Below are 19,251 nucleotides of genomic sequence, written 5' to 3' on the forward strand. Positions count from 1 at the left end.
TTGAAAGGAGATACTCCATTAATATTAGATGTGATTTGCTAGATTGATCTGCTAAAAATTAAATTGATTTCTTTAGGTATAGTAAATAATAACAAATAAATAAAAGAAAATTCTGATGTTGTTTACATATGTACAAAATAAGTGGTGATCATTGAAAGGGTTAAAGTTTATTAATGCGAATATCGTATGTGGTGATGGTATGGAGTAGGTGGTTGTTCGAATAAATAATTCTGTTACTCATTATTCAAAAAAAATAAAAATAAATATATATATATATATATATGAATATTTTTAGTGCTTCTAGAATACGTGTTCCCCTTTTAATATAAGGGTGGAGTTCACGTGAAAAACCTCACTTTAGTATTAGAGATGTGACAATTATTGTTTTCAACGTAAATACATTTGTTTCTAAAATGTTAACTTTATTATATACTTTAATTATCCCATACACACACACACACACACACACACACACACACACACACACACACACAAATTTCAACTCTCAATTACTAAAAAATCTAAAAATATTCTCCTATAAGAGAAAACAAGCTCTCATTTGTTGCATAAATTAATCAAATCCCTTGTTCGTTTTGGATTTGTGTGGGAAGGTAACTTTGTAATTACAAAAAATTGTACTTTGGTATCATTTGGGGTTGATGCAATTTTGGTCTGAAGTTTTAATTTAAGCGATTTTTACCTTGAAATTTCAAAATCAAGCAAATCGTTCCAATTTTTAAAGGGGCTATTAAATTTAATGTGTTTATATCAGCACGATGTCATACTAATATCATAAGTCAATTTTTAGAAATAAAAATATTTTGTAAAAATTAAAAAAATACGTATATTAGTTTTTCCACTTTAAATTTGAGGTTTTCTTATTGTAAAATTGTGTTCACTCCTTTTTTATTGAAATTAAAATTCTCACAACTATAATTAATTTTTTTTGACCTAAAATTAGACAAAAAGTAAAAATTAAAATAAAATTGAAAATTTTGGTCTAATAAAAATATTTTTACTAGAACAAAAATTAAAAACATTTTTTATACTCAAATCAAAAAATAAAAAAGATCAAAATACCAAATAAAAAGTAAATCAAAATTTTAAAAATAAAAATAATTTTTAAAAAATACAGTTCCATTTTATATTTATAGTTTTTATTTGGAAAACTGTACAAATTCCTTTTATATTTAAAATACAATTCCACTAATTAAATATTTTTGAAAATAAAATTGAAATTTTGGTCCAATAAATATAATTTTTTATGCCTAAATCAAAATAAAAAAAGATTGAAATATTAAACTAAACATTAAACCAAAAATAAATAAAAAATTTGTCTAATTTTTAGTTTTATTTTTTGGTCTAATAAATTAATTCATGCTGAAGCCATAATTAATTTTTTAAAAATAAAAAAACTAGTTTTAACAAAAAATTTGAAAAATAAAAAGCAAACAAATAGACCATTCAAAAATGGAAAAATAAAATCAGACCAAAAAAATAAAATGCAGGCCATTTTTCCAATTTTCCATTTTGGTCTATTCTAATTAATTTTTCCATTTTTCCATTTTTGGCTTCAATTTTGATATATAAAATGATCTAATAATTTTTTTAAAAATTTTATTTTCAATTTTTTCTTTAATTTTTATTTTGGTATTTTGGTCAAATTATTTTTATTACTTCAAATTTTAATTTTATCTGTTTTTTATTTTATTTTTTGGTCTAATTTTAGATCCAAAAATATTTCATTATAATTTTGGGTATTTCATTAAATAAAAAAGGAATAGATATAATTTTTTCCAATAAAAAAAAACAAAAATATAAAATGAAAAAATAAGAAATGTATTTTAAAAAAAAACTTTATTATTTTTTTTTTGGCCTAATTTTTGTTTTGGTATTTTGGTTTGTATACGAGAAATTATTTTCGATTTTTAGTCTAATAAAAAATTACAATTTTATTTTTATTTTTACTTTTTGATCTAATTATATGTTCAACATATTTAATTATGACCGTGAATATTTTAATTTAAATAAAAAAAATAGATAAAATTTTCAAATAAACCACCATAAATACAAAACGGAAGAATAAAAAATATATTTTTTTATTTTTTAAAATAAACTATGATGTCAACATGATATCATGTTGATATCACAACTATTAAATTTAACAGCCTCATTAGAAATTGGACCAATTTGCATTGATTTTGAAACTTTAAAGTCGAAATCGATGAAATCTAAACTTTAAAATCAAAACTTATGCAATTTTTCCTTGTAATTATGATAAAGTGATCCACTAAGTTTCCCAGATACTCGTCAAGTATATATATTTCTTCCTCCAAACAGCAGCTTGATCTCTTTAGCTTTGTCCCTGTAACTCTTCCACTCTTCATTTACTACTACCATCCTCAATGACTCAGCAATATTGAGAGAGACTCATTAGCAACCCATCCCCATTGTCTCTAAGTATCATCCCCATCATTTTCCCTAATTTCTTTCAAAAAAATAAAAGTTGCTTGAACCGAGACTACCAAGTCGTTACAACTTTTGTGGTAAACTTTTTGAGTAGCTGCTTGATAGTCTTGGGTCCATGCAATTTTTGCTCATTTCTTTCGATTATCAAGAGTCAACGCTGGATCCATGAAGGTCAAACAGGCCACAAAAGAATGTCTTGAGGAAGGCGTTTGGGATGCCTCAGTTCCAGTGAATCAACAGCGAAATCGTATAAAACCCAATCTGAATTTGAGGGTTTGAGAAACTTGGATAGCAATGGATTTCAATGATTTAATTTTTTTGGTTTGAAAATTCATTCTCAAATCTTGAACTTCTTCAATTAATTATTATTATTATTATTTGTTTGTTCGTTGTTGTTTATATATTCTTTTTAAGTAATATTGTTGTTGTTTATATGTGTATTAACTAACAATGAACAATTACATGGAAATTTTGTCATGCTCATAATATATAGAGTAATATTTATTATGAACATATTCACAAAGTAAGATAGATATGTATTAAGATGTTAAATACTAAAAGTGTCACCTCAATTAATAAATTAATACAAACACTTTAATTGAACAAATAGATTGTATTTTTTAGTATTGTCATGTTATTAGGTATCTAACATAATTAATGTAGGGACTATGTTGGCAACACAAAGCTATTTATATATTCCAATTATTTGAAGGCCATATATGTCCTAACATTGAATTAGCTTTTTTTTGGTTATGATATAATTAACTGATGTTGATCATTAAATCTTATAAGTTTAAGCGTATTTATCCAAAACCTAAACATAATAAAGCGTCTTGCTATTTTTATTATTATTTTAATTATATAAAAACCCTATATAAATAAAATTATTCATATTTTGAAAATCAATATATATATATATATATATATATTAGTTGATATCACAGTAATGCAATCAACATAAATTAATGTGTATATATATATATTCATGTCGGAATTTTTGCACGTTGACCGAGGTTGACTGTTGATCGTTGACCGAAGGGGTCAAAAGTTGACTTTTTGACTCGGTTGGAATTCTAGGTTGACTGAGGTACTGTTACGAAGTACACGTTGGCACGAGTTCGTAGACTAGTAGCACGTTGAAAACGGAGCTACGATTTGAAAGTTATGAGTAAAACAAGTTGAGATCCAAACTGTCCAAGGGGTGCCGGAGTTGACTTTTTATCCATGCATGGTTGTGAAGTGCTCGTCGATACGAGTTCATAGACTAGCGGCACGTCCGATTTGGACATGTGGTTTGAAAGTTATGGACCTGTAGAGTTTTTCAAATACTGTATTATTTTAATATTATTTTTGAACGTGTAACGATGTGCCACGTGTGAATGAATGTGACCATGTGTCACCATGGTGAGATGCCACATGTCAACCATGTGTAATATCACATTATTTTATTATTATTTTAAATAATAATACTATTATTAATATTATGTAATTATTTTTATTTTATTTTATTTTCTTTCTTTTTTCTTTTTCTTTTTCTTTTTATTTTCTTTTCCCCACGTGGGAAAACACCTTCTCTTTTCTTTTCCTTTTCTTCCCTTCTTCTTCCCCGAGCCCGACAGAGACAAATAAAACACATAGCAAGGACTCTCTCTCTCTCTCTCTCTCCTTTGATTCTCTCCCCCGCTCTCTTTGACTGGCCTTTTGGTCGGATTTCAGTCACCGGAAAGCCACACATGCTGGCCACCGGTGAAGCCCAGCTCGCCGCGACCTCAGCCTCCAATTTTCCCGGCCAGTCGCCGCCGGACGCGCCCAGATTGGGCCGGTGAAGTCGGCGGCAGCCGGTTACGTTTTTCCGGCGATTCTCGCCGTTTCTGACCAATCCAGCCCAACCCATAACTCTATTCCACCATTTTCGACGCTTCTGAGTGCATTTCCAGGGTTAGATTGCCCAAAATCTCTACCGTTTGAGAGATCCCTCAAGTTTAAATCCGACCGAAGCTTTCCGGCCAAATTCCGGCCACCTCCGGCGGAATTGGGGTCGATGGAGACCGGTAATGCGATCCTCGTTCTACGAGCTTCGATTCGGTATATTATTCGACCATTTTGGTTAATGTTTGTGTTTAACCCCCCGGGTATCGGGTATTATTTACCCGAATAAAATATTAATTTATTTGACTATGTGTGAATTGTATTTTAGGAGCACCGGTGAGTCGTGAAATTGATCCCATAGTGGATCATGGTTTAATTGTGTGCTCCAGGTGAGTGACCCACTTTCAAATTAATTTCGGAAATTAAATTTGTGATTATTATGTGTGATTTGAATATTTGGAATTTAAATTCTATGTGCCAAATATTTAATTGATTTATTGTGAAATTATTGGTGAATTTATTTTGATTAAAGAAAATATGCATTATATAAATTTATGCCATGTGAAAATTATTTTATGGTCTTGAGAGAATTTTGAAATTCTTGTGGTTTTAACATTAAATCGGGCATGATTTGATTTTCAAATATTTCAAGGAAAATATTTGTTTATGTTGGTGACTTCAATTTTTGTAAATATGCCCATAGGATATTATGTGATTTAATTATTATATTTCGAGAATTATTTATGTTATTGGAAAAATTGGAATATTTAAAGTGGTGGATTTGAAAATCATGAAATTTATGATGTTGATTATAAAGAAATTGTGGAGAATTTCCGGGTTCAATTGGATGGAATAAACCCGTTATGTTATGAAAAATTTGAGATTTTGATATATAAATTAAATATGTGGATTTTATGATTTTTAGATGCACCGTACACGTACTGGTGTTCTGTTTATATGTGATATGGTTAGTGTGCACATGGATGAGATTAGCGCCCAGGTGGGTGTGAGTAGCGTGCAGGTGATATTATGAGGTTGTCCTGTGGTTGCCATCGGATGAGGGTGAGCCGCCCCTCCATGGCCGGGACACCAGTTAGCAGCGGTGCGGTGGGACACCACGCGACCGTATGCCGGTTTCTTTCTATAACCTCCTATCTGGCGGTACCTTGGGATGCTGGGTACTGTTGGCGCCATTAGTATATAGTGGGTGCATCAAGTGATTTCAGAATTGGGATTTTAAAATAAATATTTTGAAACTGTATTGGAATTAAAAATATAATTATTACTGTTTCTGGTATTTATTTGATGTCATGGTTTTCGGGGAATACGAATAAAGGGTTTTGTGAAAAGGTTTTAAAAGGGGAACCTTTCCGACTGAGAGAATTGTAAGGATTTTGAGAGAAATTATTATTTCCAAGTAATTATTATTTATCTACTTTATTACCGTGGTATTATATTGTATAGTAGATAGGGTCACTCACTGAGATGATTAGCATCTCATATTTTCAAATTCCGTTCCTCTAGGTACCAAGTTGTCGGTGTTCATCCGGAGCGGACTTGATCTTCATCGCTGTCTTAGTTCGTGCAGTACCCTGTTCTTCTTTTATTGCAGTTGTAATATTTCTTTCATCCATGTTGTATTCCATACTTAGTAGTACTTCATGAAGGTCTGTATACTGTATTGGACACTTATGTATTTATTATGCACTGGATTACTGTTATTTATTTTTTGAGTGCTGAAAATTGTGGAACCAACTTGTAGTATTGTGGGAGGAATAAGGAGGACATTATAGAAGTGTGTTTTCAGTGCAGGAATTTGTGGTAAGTCCATCCCTTAGGGGAGATTCTGCCGAATTTTCCATAGGAGGGTCCGGTAGGGTTTCCCTGGGATCAGGGCTTGTCTAGGGTTCCGGTGAAGAATTTTGGACGGGTCCTGACAGACTCAGCCACCAACCTACTCTTGGCTGCTTGCATATCTAGCCACTCCTTTATCGGTCTCCAATTGTCGGCTTCTTCATCTACTTTGGCTATGTTTGGATGCAGGCCAATCGGTAAAATAGGTTTCCTGTGAATATTTTTGTTGGATAATATGCAAAAACGTATTTAAAATTGGAGACTTGGATAAAATGGAGGAGTGGACCCGAGACAATACAATTGAGAGGAAAAGAATTAAAGCTCTCTCTTCCTATAAAATGGGATCAAGTTTTACAATAAACCTAGATGCATGTATACAGAGGAGAAGAGGTGGTGAAATTCAAATTGAAATTAAATTTAAAGTTCAAATTGAATTTGACTTCTCCTAAAATGGTAGAGTTCAAATTGAATTTGTCCTATTTTCCACTTAGTCAAGAAAAGCGGCCTAACGAATAAGGCCAATGATGCTTCCTTACTTAAGTTATCCTCTCATTCTTTTACAAACACTTTACCATGAAATTACAAATTATTATTATACTTTTTAACAATTTTCTAGGAGATTCAACCATTCCTGTTCGAATCAATTAGGAACAAGTTCTCACCCGAGCTTTATCTTCCCTTGTTATTGTGTCATAGATGCTTAAAACCTCAAATAGAAGAAAACGAAACTTTTAGTTGCAAATGGAACGTAATATGGAGAAACTGTGTAATCCTCCGGTATGTTGCGATCATTAAGAGTCATCGTTAAACCCATGAAGTTCAGAGTCAGACAAGCCGCAGGTGAATGTACAGAAGAAAGCGTTTGGGATGCCTAAGTTCTAGGCTATGTTAGGTGTCCAGTGACAGTGAGTGAGCAGCGAATTGGAATTGAACCGAATCTGGATTTGAGGATTTCAGAAACTTAAACATATAGCAATGGATATCAATGGTTTAATTTTCTGGTTCGAAAATTTATTCTCAACTCTTGAACCGAATAAGTTCTTCAAATTGCTATTATTATTTTTTATTTGTTCTCTGTTTTTGTTTATATGTGCATTAACAGTTAACTAACGTTGAACACTTATATGGAAATTTTGTGATGCTAATAATACGTATGATAAAAAAAATTTATTGGGCCATGTAGCCCAATATATCTTGGATGACAAAAACGTTCCGTGTTAATCCAAAAGAGTGGAACTAATATGTGTGTGTGTGTGTGTGTGTGTGTTCTTATTAGCGAAGTTGAAGGCTATATATGTGTCAATATATATTTAGATTATCTTTATGATATTAATAAAATTATTAAATGATGATGACCCTTAAACTAATTTTATAAATTATATCAATTTCTTATATTTACAGGCCTAAACACACACAACTTATACAATTCAATTTACAAATTATTTTGTTTTGTTTTATTTTAGGAAATATTCCATTTAGACCAATGGAGTTTTCACTAATTTCAATTTGATTTCCCAGGTAATCTGAAAACTTGCAATAAGCACTTCTACGGAAGGTTTGAATGAAAATATTGGAAGAGGAAAATTCTAATTATTTGAAATTTGAAGGAATGTAGATGATATTTTTGAGACTGTTTTATTCTATTTTATTTTAGAGAATGTTTCATCTTGATTTATCGAAGTTAATCCCTAGTTTTTGAGGTATTCATTACCTTTACAGAGAATGCTGATGAAGTTATTTTGAGGGTTGTAAATGAAATAATTAAGGAGGAAAATAATAACTATTTAAAACTTACCAGAAGGTTAATAATATTTTAATAATATTTTTAAAACCAAAAAAATCAAACTGTATATTAATTAAACCTTAGAAGATATGAATAAAATGAACTATTTATTTTACTTGTAGATGATATATAAAATCAATTTTGCCAGTTTATTAGAAAAATTGTATAATTGAACAAAACTTACGAGAAAATCAAAATCCGGGGGCAATATAAAATGTTTTCTAGTTTGCGAGCTAAAGTGTGGAAGAAAGTATAGTTATAAAGGGGTTAAAAAGTAGTTACCCCTATCATCATCATTATTATTATTTTTATTTTATTTTTTTGTCTTCGTAATTTTGGCAATATCTATATTAGCAGCCAATATATTTTGCCATTACTTTTTGCTACACACCTCAACTTTACCTAATCAACTTTTTTTCATAATAATTAAATAACTCATAGTTATCAACTTTATTTATCAAATATAGTTGGCAAAGTGATAATTGCAGTATATAAAAACAATAAACCAATATGGAAAGTAAAATTTAATTAAAAGGATAAATGAAAGTCAATAAAAAGCAATAAAATATATTTTTTAAAATCTACAAAGAGTTTTTTTTTTTTTTTTTTTGGAATGAATTATTATTCATAAAGAGTTGGTAAACAAGTTGGTATCCATAATATTGTTATATAAAATTACACGATGAGAATATGAAAGATTGATATGGATAAATTATTATTATTATTATTATTATCAAGTGAAATTGGCACAATTGATAAACTGTTTATATGTGTAAAGGGGATGAAGAGTTATCTTCCTCTGAGATAGAGAGAGAGAGAGAGAGACGGTCACTCAGAGAGAGAGAGAGAGAGAGAGAAACGGTTAGAGTGACGGCGACCCGAGGTGTTTTGAAAACCAAATAGAACTTACTTTATATAAATTTGGATTCGTAAATAGCTAGAGTTATTGAAAATTGAAAATATATGGGTTTTGTAAACCAAATAGAACTTACTTCATATGCAAACCAAATAGTCCTCGTTAGTCATCTCCATATGGCATTGTCCCTGTAAATCATCAAAGATACAAAGATGGTAAAACCGGTCGGAGGTACTAGACATTTTCATCAACTTTCTTTCCATAATCTTCTGCTTCTTTTGGAGGTCTGGTAGTTATAAGGTGATCTACAAACTTATCCACATAATTTTCCTGTCTAACCTTGTCACCAAACAGCTCACTCATTTCCTTGGCCTTGTCTCTATAACACTTTCCCTCTTCTTCCACAACAACAAGTCTCAGGGAATCAGCCACACCTTGCCTCGTAAATGACCCGTCCTGTTCGTCTCTAGGAATCGCATACCCAATTTTTTTCTCCACAAAAAGCGAGCAGTTTAGACCTTGATCGTTGGCAATGGTGAATAACACAAGCGGTGTCGAAAACTGAAGAGCTTCCACCACAGAACTCCATCCTGAATGGCTCAAGAACCCTCCAACAGAGTCATGAGCTAAAATCTTGAGCTGAGGTGCCCAAGTGGTGCGCACAATTCCTCGACCTTTGCTTCGTTCTTCGAACCCTTCTGGTAGCTTAAGCTCAGAATCCATTGGATCATGATGGAGTCTAAGAACCCAGAAGAAAGGCAATCCAGATAGCTCTAATCCATGAGCTATCTCAGTGAGCTCGTCTTGTCCAAGTTTGGCTTCCGTGCCAAACGCAATATACACCACCGAGCGTTTAGGTTGCAAATCTAACCACTCCTTGATGGACCTCCATTCTTCGTTGTTGTCTTCATTATTGTCGTCTGTTACTTTTGGTGCTAGCACACCAACCGGAAAAACAGGCTTCCGGTGAACATCTTGCAAAAGATTCAACCATTCGGGTTCGAACTCCGAGCAAGTTCTCACAACCACAACATCACAACCCCTCAAAACTTCTACGAAGCTTCGGTAAACCGAAATAGATCCATCATCACCGGTTAGACCATCGTAGATTTTTAAAACCTCGAACAACCGATATGCTATCTTGGATGGGAATGGAACCCAATAGGGTGGGACTATGTAATCCTCAGGCTTGTTGCGATCATCGTCAGTCAGGGTTGGACCCGTGAAGGTCAAACAGGAGGCAGTGAATATGGAGAAGAAGACGCTCGGAATGCCCAAGCTCCTGGCAATATTTGGTAACCAGTGAGCTGAGAAATCATATACAACCCAATCTGGTTTCAAAGATTCGAGAAATTGGGCCATGGAATCCTGAAGACGATCGTGTGCGTTCTTTAAGTGCGGGACCTGTTCTCTTGGCAAGTCTATGGTGGCCTGGGCTTCTTCAGGGAGGTTGTCTGAGCGAGGCAGTGAGATTTTGACGAAGTTGATTAGGGAGAAAAGATTAGGAGCAAGTTTAGGGAGGCGATCGATGTTTCTTGGGGTGGAAATGAAAGAGATACGATGACCCTTTTGAGCGATGAGCTTGGCAAGCTCTAGAAATGGATTCATGTGGCCAAAGGCTAGCCATGGAAACATGGCAATGTGAAGCTTAGCTTCTTCATTCGCCGTCGCTGTTGACATTTTATCAATGGCTCAAATATTTTGATCTTAGAAGTTCTTCTCTAAAGTACTTGTTAATTTCCTGCACTACCCTACAAATAAATATATATATATATATATATATACATATATATATATATATATATGAAGAGCATGTTCTTTTTCTTTTTCTTTTTTTTAAAATAAAATAAAATAAAAATAAAAAAAGAGTGCTTTTCATTATCAGATTGTGCTACTCGTTTGTCTTAGCAAGATCTTCTGCAATAAACAGAATCAAATAAATTATGCATAAAAGTTGACACGTCCAGAATTTTCCTATTTAAAATTCAAAATAAGCATTTTTTTATTATATGCATTTTTTTATTATATTCGTTTTCTTTTGATAAAAGGAAGCTGCATCTACTTCAACAATAAAAATTCAATAAAGAGAAGTTGGAATGCTCAATTATTGGTATAAATTACGGCTATTCACTTATCAATAAATAGTTTTATTTTTATGGTTAATTGGATTTTAATATTTTTGATTTATAAGATTTTACAAAGGTTTTACTTTTCATCCCAATAACTTGAACATTTGATTTTTCAATATGTTACAATTTGGACTTTGTTTACCTTTTGACTATAGGATTCAATTTTCAAATTGAAGAGTACTAAAATACAAAATATTAAAACTGATTTTAAGATTTTGTACCTCAGTATCCTTTTATTTTAAAAAAAAAATGTTGGTGTAGGTCACTAATTAATATTGAAGTATATCAAATTTAAAATTATAGTATTAAAAATATAAATTTTTTAAATTATTTTTAAAATTTCAAATTTAAATATCTTCTAGTTGTAAATTTAGAATTTAATATGGTTTAATATTTATTACATGAGATAGCCGTTAAGTCTTGCAAATCAAAAACCAAAAACACCCAATCGCATCAACTTGAAAAATCAATGAGTAAAAAACTTCAAGAGTCTAGATTGCAAAACTTTGAAAATCAAAGGTGTCAAAGTGTAATAACCCTTTTTTTTTATGTTCAATCCGGGGTGGTTATATTATATGATGGCCGAACAGAAGCAGCATTTAACAAAAGGAATGCTAAAGATGAGTTTTCTTCTTCTTCCTCTTCTTTTTTTTTTTTTTTTTTTTTTTTTTTTTTTTTTTTTTCCCTTTGGGTGACAACAAAGATGGAGATTGATTAATAGCAAAATCCAAATTCTCTTTTTATTTGTAAGAGAAAAAGATCTTGTTAGGGTAGAGTTAGTTGATGGACCCATACATGTCGGACAATATCAATTATTGGTATCAATTAAAGCTATTCACTTATCAATAAACTAGTGATATTTTATGGTTAATTGTGTTTTGATATTTTCCATTGTCAAAGTTTTAAAATTTAGATTCAACTTTTTAACTCAACAATTTTTACCTTTGATTTTTTAACTTATTGTAATTTGGGTATTGTTTAACTTTTGACTACAGGATTCAATTTTCCAATTGAAAGGTATTAAAGAACAAAACATTGAAATTATTTTAATTTTTTTTGCATTTTAGTATCCTTTATCTAATAACAAAATTAGAAAGAGAGAGACATAAATTGATGCAGGTCACTAGCCAATATTAAACTGTATTAAATTTCATGCTAGATGATATTAAAAAGGTTTTCAAAATTAATTTTAAAATTTTGAACTTAAAATTTATTTAGTTCAAAATTTAATACAGTTTAATAATATATGTTATGTAAAATAACTCTTAAATTCTATAAATCAAAAGTCAAAAAAATCAAAATTGTAACAAATTAAAAAATTAAGGGTCAAAATTGTTAAGTTAAAAAATTAAAAATCTAAATTGTAAAACCTCAAAAATCAAAAACAACAAACTACAATATCCTTTATTTTATGTTCAATTTGGGTCGGGGTACCGTATTATGGCCTAACAAAAGTAGCATTTTAACGAAAGGAATGCCAAAGACGAGTTTTTTTTTTTTTTTTGGGTGACAATAAAAATACAAAGTTTCTTTTTTTTTTTTTTTTTTTTTATAACACTTGTCTGCACACCAGTGTGAACGATCTGATCTTACTTCCACATGGCATATTACCATTGGTCCATTTAAATTTCTAACCAATTAATATTGATATGTAAGGCCCACCTATTGCAACATGTTTAATAACCATATTTAATTATTATTTATTATATTTTATAGAACCCACTACATAAATATGATAAACAAATAAAATGGTGACATAATATTGGAGTGAGGATTTCCTCCACACTCGTATATTTTTCTTTTTTTTCTTTTTTTTATTACAATTTCTTTTTCATCCGAAATCTCAAACCATGATTTCGTATGTATTAGACGTGAATCACATATTAAATGAGTCAATTTCTCTTTATTAATAGTAAAAACTATATTCTCTTCTTTTTGTATATAAGGAAAAACAAAAATGTTGGACAGGTAGAGCCAGTGGTAGAACTACAGCTAGGCTTGAGGGGGCTATTGCCCTTTTTGATTTTTCACTTTTACCATATGTGTATTTTAATATATTTTAAGCTTGAATTTTATATTTGCATATTTGCCCCCCACGCCTATTTTATTAGTTTCTATGATTATCAACTAAATATTACCATGTATAGATTGTAATTATCTATAACTTACCATTAAAACAGTTGAAATAACAAAGTAGTTGTATAAAGAAAATTAATTAATTAATCATTTAGATATAGGTGATCACTAATGTATGTTATAATCTCTTACTCCTTTTTATTATTATTATTATTATTATTATTACTTTTATTTTTACCAAATTTTTTCTGTTGATCAAAATTAAGCTTTTTATAGGGTATGAGACTATGAAAATATTTTACCATCATATTGACAAATAAAAACAAATAAAAATCTCTTGCTTTTTGTACATGATGGCTAACAACTTAGCATTTTATATAATGTTTTAGTCTTTTTCTCTTCCAACATATATTTACTTATGTTCAATAATTTTAAGTAATTTAGTATATGCTTGTTTTAGTTTTTTGTTAAGAAAATAAGACAATAATATGAAGTTCACGTGTAGAATTTATTTTATTTTTAAAATAATTTGATTTTCAATATTAATTTCTTTTATAAAAAGAAGTTTATTTTTCCGTCCCCCTACCCCAACATTTGCGGCTCCGCCCCTATGCAGAGAGGGTCGATTGACCCACATATGTCTGACAATATCAATTTTTTTTTTTTTTCGGTTAAAACCTATCAATTTGCAATAATTCTTGTAATTGAATTGTCTCTGCTATATGGACACTAATTATTCTTTAATTAAAAATTTTATAACTTGCAGGTAAGTTTCTTGTTTTTTTTTTTTTTTTTTTTGGGGTCAAAGGAGAAATATTTTATTAAAGAAAAATCAAATTACAAAAGAAAATCTTAACAAAATATGAGATCATATAGAATAAATTCCAAGATCATAAAAATAGCACTAAGTCATTGAAAGATATGTACCAAAAAAATTTAAAAAAAAAAGGTCATTGAAAGATAGTTGACAATCTAGTTTATTATAAATTTCGATTCAAAACTTCATTAATTCGAGGCTCAATTGGGCAATCGTAGGGTTTTTACTTGTTTAGTAAGAAAAATTCTATACATATCCCTTTAATTTTAAAATTTTGCAATTTTCTTCTCCCCTTTTTATATCTTTTTGTTTCTTCTTTCTGGCCCTTTACCAAGTCCCCCAACTCCAAGCATGGTTTTTCTCTTTTCTTTTCTTTTTTTTTTTTTCTTTTTTCCGTTTTTGATGAAAGAATAATCTATTTAATTTTTTTGGTAATAAATGAAAACTGATTTATATTAACCCAAAAAAGATACGTTATAATCTAATAAATGGATAAAGCCAAACATGCTAAATATATATATATATATATATATACACATATATAATGAGCTACAAAATTAGTATTCCAAGCAGAGAAATGTTAGTGCTAAAACAATAAATCAATTAACAGAACAATAATTTAAAGCATTATAAATTCAAAATCAACATACGTGCATATACTGTAATTTATGAATAAGAAATTATATTTACTAACGTTTATTCAGGGTCATTGAATTTTATAAATATTAATTCTGCAAAACAAAAATTAAGAACTTTTACTCAGATTTTCACCATATAGACACCATAAATACCTTAAGTTCCAATTTTTCTATCTTATGTATTGTGTTAATTAACTAATAACTTATTCCCCAATTTATATATATATATATATATATGAAATAATTAAATAATAACAATAGTAACAATAATAATAATAATATATAATATAGTAATAACAATAAAATAGAAAATAAATCAATTGGAATTTTAAAAAAAAGAAATTTTTAGTTTAATAGATCAACTGAAGTATTATAGAAAGTGTTTATCTAAAGATTTTACTGTAAAAGTCAACAAACAAATTAATCTCATTGCAGGATTAAACAAACCCAGTAAGTAAGTATTTAACAAAAAAATAAATGCATAGAAATCCTTGAAAACATTGAAGTTGCATGCAGACTGCTTCAAGCACAAAATATTCTGGAAAAAGAGGTTCCTGGCAATCATGAAAAAGTGAAATCACCTGCCGAGAGTAAGTTTTGATGATACCTTCATGAAAGCCAGCAGCCACTGCAAAATCAATGGCTTCTCCAGTCGCAAATAATTCAATTGAAAGAGCTGGTCACTTGTTAAAATTAAAAAGCTCATAAAACAACTAACTATAGATTATAATATAATTGTCAGTAATCATTTATCAACATAATATATACAAAGTTCCCATATCATTAGGTTTATAATATATATATATATATATATATATTTTTACCTTTTAGATTTTGGAAATATCTAGTAGTAGCCAATGTATTCTACCAAGGATCCTCTCCATACTTAACACGAATTGAGATCTTCCATTTTCTAAAATAGAGTAAATCCTTATTCATTTTGCCAACACTTCGTGCTACACATATCAACTTTATTTACCTACTTATTAGGGTACGTAAATTATACAAAAACCTTTTGAACTATTTAATAGTTACACACAAACTTTTTGTAGTTGCATTCCTAACAATCACTTCCTCGAACCAAACGACTGCATGTCTAGCCTATAAATTATACAAAAAAACCCTTTGAACTATTTGACAGTTACACATAAACTTCTTATAGTTGCATTTCTAACAATCACCCCCTCGAACCAAAGGATTACATGTCTAACCCTTTTTCCATTTGACACCCCTACACCTGAGAGTGCCTTTTGTCCCCATCTCATCGAGAGGTTTCCTACTGCAACTATGTTGGCTCATCGCATCACCAGGAGTTGTATGGCATGGCTTCTCCATTGGAGGCTGTATAGAAGTCCCCATCGTCTTACCACCTCGATATAGAGTTCCATCATCTAGTTTCAACGTTAATCCATCGGTCTGCATCCACCCAATAATCTTTTCTGGCTCTGGTATTACTTGTAGGAGAATGTAATCAGAACACCATTCTCAGCTTAATGTCACGGGCCTAGCTTTTCCAACACTCCCGTGCGGCACTTAGCACCTCCCTTGCTAAGTAAGCCTTGCTCACAAGCTATGAAAATGCGGAAGCTAAGAGTGAGAGAGTAGGAAGTAGGAGAGTTTGAGAGAATGTGGAGAATACTTGTATTACTAGAATGCTTGGATTCTTGGATGTGCTTGGATATCTTACAAATGAGAGACCAACCCCTTTATATAGAGGGCTTGGCATGTAGGAAAGTTCTAGATATATACATGTGTCACTTATCTAGTTATGGTTCTAGATTATTCTAGGGTTATGTACAAGATATTTACATGGAGTATTCTAGAGAGATTCCAATCTACATTAGTCTAGGTTTCTCTTGAATCCTCTAGAATATTCCGGGCTTCTCATGGATCTTCAAGGAGAGTGTAGAACCTTCCGGTTAAACCTCAAGGGTTTTACTCCTTTTCCGTGGGACGTGACACTCTCCCCCACCTAAACTCGCGACGCCCTCATCGCGCCTTCTTCCTTGCCCGCCGAATGTGATCTTTGAGTTGCCATTGTGTATCTTTGTGCTCCCCACTTACTTCACCATCCAGCAGGTTCTTCCCCTTCACCAAGTATTTGGTGTAGTTGGGCATGCCTCTATGTTGACCGACTCGATCCGCAAGTGTGGCTTCCACATTCTTGTCGGGTGAAGTCGCTATCACCATGGGTGCCCTTCTTGACTTACCTTCATTTGGGGCTTCCTTGCCCCCTTTCCCTACAATGGGAGGTGACCTCTCATAGGGTCCTATCACCCCCTCATGCATCTTGTGCGGTTGGGGTAGTGGTTTGACTAAGGCCCCGCCCTTAGCCTCCACATGCTTCCTCTTGTTGTCTCCACAACTTGAAGCCAATGCACGCAAGCTCCCTTGGTGCAACTCCTTTGGCACATCTTGTACCTTAGGAGGTGTCTTGGCATGGCTTGGGGCATCCTCACTAGGCTTTTGTGCAGCAACCAAGTTGATTTGCTCCTCTCTCTCAACTTGCAGTGCCGACAAAACCTTGGTCTCCCGCTTGCTAGCTTGTTCCGTAGGCACCATGCATGTCGTTCCCCCATCCATGATGCATAACTTGTTAGCAAATGGGAGTGGGAAAGCCTTTACTTGGTTGAAGAAGTCCATGACAAGGACAACCTTGTAGTCATCCATGGACACAACCGTTAGATTCAATTGGCCCACCCAATCGCCGATGGTGGTTTTCACACCTCGAGCAACTCCTTGGAGCGGCTTCGCGTCAGAATTTACCGCCTTGACGAAGCCCCTTCCTTGTGTTGCCTTAATCCCAAGCCTTTGTGCCTCCTCCACCGATAGGAAGTTATGTGAGGCACCCGTGTCCACCAACGCCTTGGTGGGCACTCCATTGAGTTTTGCCTCCACGAGCATTAGGCCACTCTTCTTGGTCTCCTTAGGAGCAGCCTTGATAGCATTCAACAATTGTAAGGAACCTATACTAGTTCCTTCCTCTTGCTTCTCCTCGTATTGGGCAGTCATGGCATTCAAAGCCTTCCTCTTTGGACAATCCCTAACCCAATGCGGTCCATCACATAAGAAACAAGAGTTTTTGGGTTTGGAAGCATCCTTACCTTCTCTAGGCGGCTTCCACCTTGAGCTTTTCGGCCTATGTGCACTTTCTTCCCTTTCATCCTCTTTGGACCTACTAGGTTCTCCCCCACCTTTTCCATGGTTGTCTCTCCACTCCTTTGGCTTTGGTGAGTCTCGTTGGTTGGAGTAGTCGATGAAGCCTTCGGCATATGCAATAGCACTTGCCAAATCTTGTACTCCACGCCTCTTCAACTCCGTCTTGGCCCAAGGTTGTAGTCCATCCATGAAGTAGAAAAGGGAGTCTTTATCCGATAGGTCCGGGATCTCCAACACCAAGTTGGTGAACTCCTTGATATACTCCCGGATATGGCCTATTTGCTTGAGTCGTCGAAGGCGACTCCTTGCCTCATCTTCGGCATTCTCCGGATAGAATTGCCTTTTGAGATCCTTCTTAAAATCATCAAAAGTATGGAAAGTGCACGTACCTCGTTCGATGTCGCTATGCCTCCTTCTCCACCATAACATTGCCGTGTCGCTAAGGTAGAGAGTGGCAGTCCTTATCTTTGAAGCATCGTCCGCAATGCCCATTGCTTCAAAGTATTGCTCCAAGCCCCAAAGGAAATTCTCGAGCTCCCTCGCATTCCTTGCCCCGGAGTAGGACTTGGGCTTTGGCACATCGATACGTGGCCCCTCGCGTATGGTGGTCGTCCCCGACGCCACCGCCCTCTTGCAAAGAGCCCAATCACCCCGCATATCCTCCATTTGGGTGCGGATGGCATCCAATTCTCTCTCCAACATTGCACGAAGGTCTGCTACCTCCCCCATGCATTGGTCGCGTGTCGCGCGGAGCTCCCTCCTTAAGGCATCATCCAGCCCATTGAGTAACCCCCTCACGGCTTGATTGATGGCAATGTCCTCCGACTCTAGCCCATCTAGGCGACTCTCCAGCGCCTCAAACCGTTCTTGTACTCGGGATGCATGCTCCTCCAAGCGTAACTATACGCCCATCATCACATCCTTGGACTTGGACTTATGCCTCTGCTTCCCCACATTGGGGTTGCGTTGCTCTTCACGACCTCGCACTTCGGTAGCTCCCTCCACATTGATGGTAACATCCGAGCTAGCCATCTTGCCTACTTCCACGTTACACCAACGATATGCTTGAGCAGCAATTGGCTCTGATACCAACTGTCACGGGCCTAGCTTTTCCAACACTCCCGTGCGGCACTTAGCACCTCCCTTGCTAAGTAAGCCTTGCTCACAAGCTATGAAAATGCGGAAGCTAAGAGTGAGAGAGTAGGAAGTAGGAGAGTTTGAGAGAATGTGGAGAATACTTGTATTACTAGAATGCTTGGATTCTTGGATGTGCTTGGATATCTTACAAATGAGAGACCAACCCCTTTATATAGAGGGCTTGGCATGTAGGAAAGTTCTAGATATATACATGTGTCACTTATCTAGTTATGGTTCTAGATTATTCTAGGGTTATGTACAAGATATTTACATGGAGTATTCTAGAGAGATTCCAATCTACATTAGTCTAGGTTTCTCTTGAATCCTCTAGAATATTCCGGGCTTCTCATGGATCTTCAAGGAGAGTGTAGAACCTTCCGGTTAAACCTCAAGGGTTTTACTCCTTTTTCGCGGGACGTGACATTAAGCTCACATGCCAAGGCCCAAGTGAGATTCTAACCCAA

The 19,251-nt window shown here is 33.4% G+C and overlaps 1 protein-coding gene across 1 annotated transcript; it reads right to left on the reverse strand.

Moving 5' to 3' along the window:
- Nucleotides 1-8,797: 8,797 nt before the first annotated feature.
- Nucleotides 8,798-10,568, reverse strand: LOC107425154 (UDP-glycosyltransferase 91A1-like). The gene has a single exon (XM_016035094.4). The coding sequence runs from the start codon at nt 10,509-10,511 to the stop codon at nt 9,066-9,068; it is 1,446 nt and encodes a 481-aa protein (XP_015890580.1). The 5' UTR covers nt 10,512-10,568; the 3' UTR covers nt 8,798-9,065.
- Between the last annotated feature and the right edge of the window lie 8,683 nt (nt 10,569-19,251).

The sequence above is a fragment of the Ziziphus jujuba genome, chromosome 7 (assembly GCF_031755915.1).
Source record: "Ziziphus jujuba cultivar Dongzao chromosome 7, ASM3175591v1".
Lineage (NCBI taxonomy): Eukaryota > Viridiplantae > Streptophyta > Magnoliopsida > Rosales > Rhamnaceae > Ziziphus > Ziziphus jujuba.

What these genes read in the sequence shown, in the direction of transcription:
- LOC107425154 (XM_016035094.4), bottom strand. Translation starts at nt 10,511, where the DNA reads ATGTCAACAGCGACGGCGAATGAAGAAGCTAAGCTTCACATTGCCATG.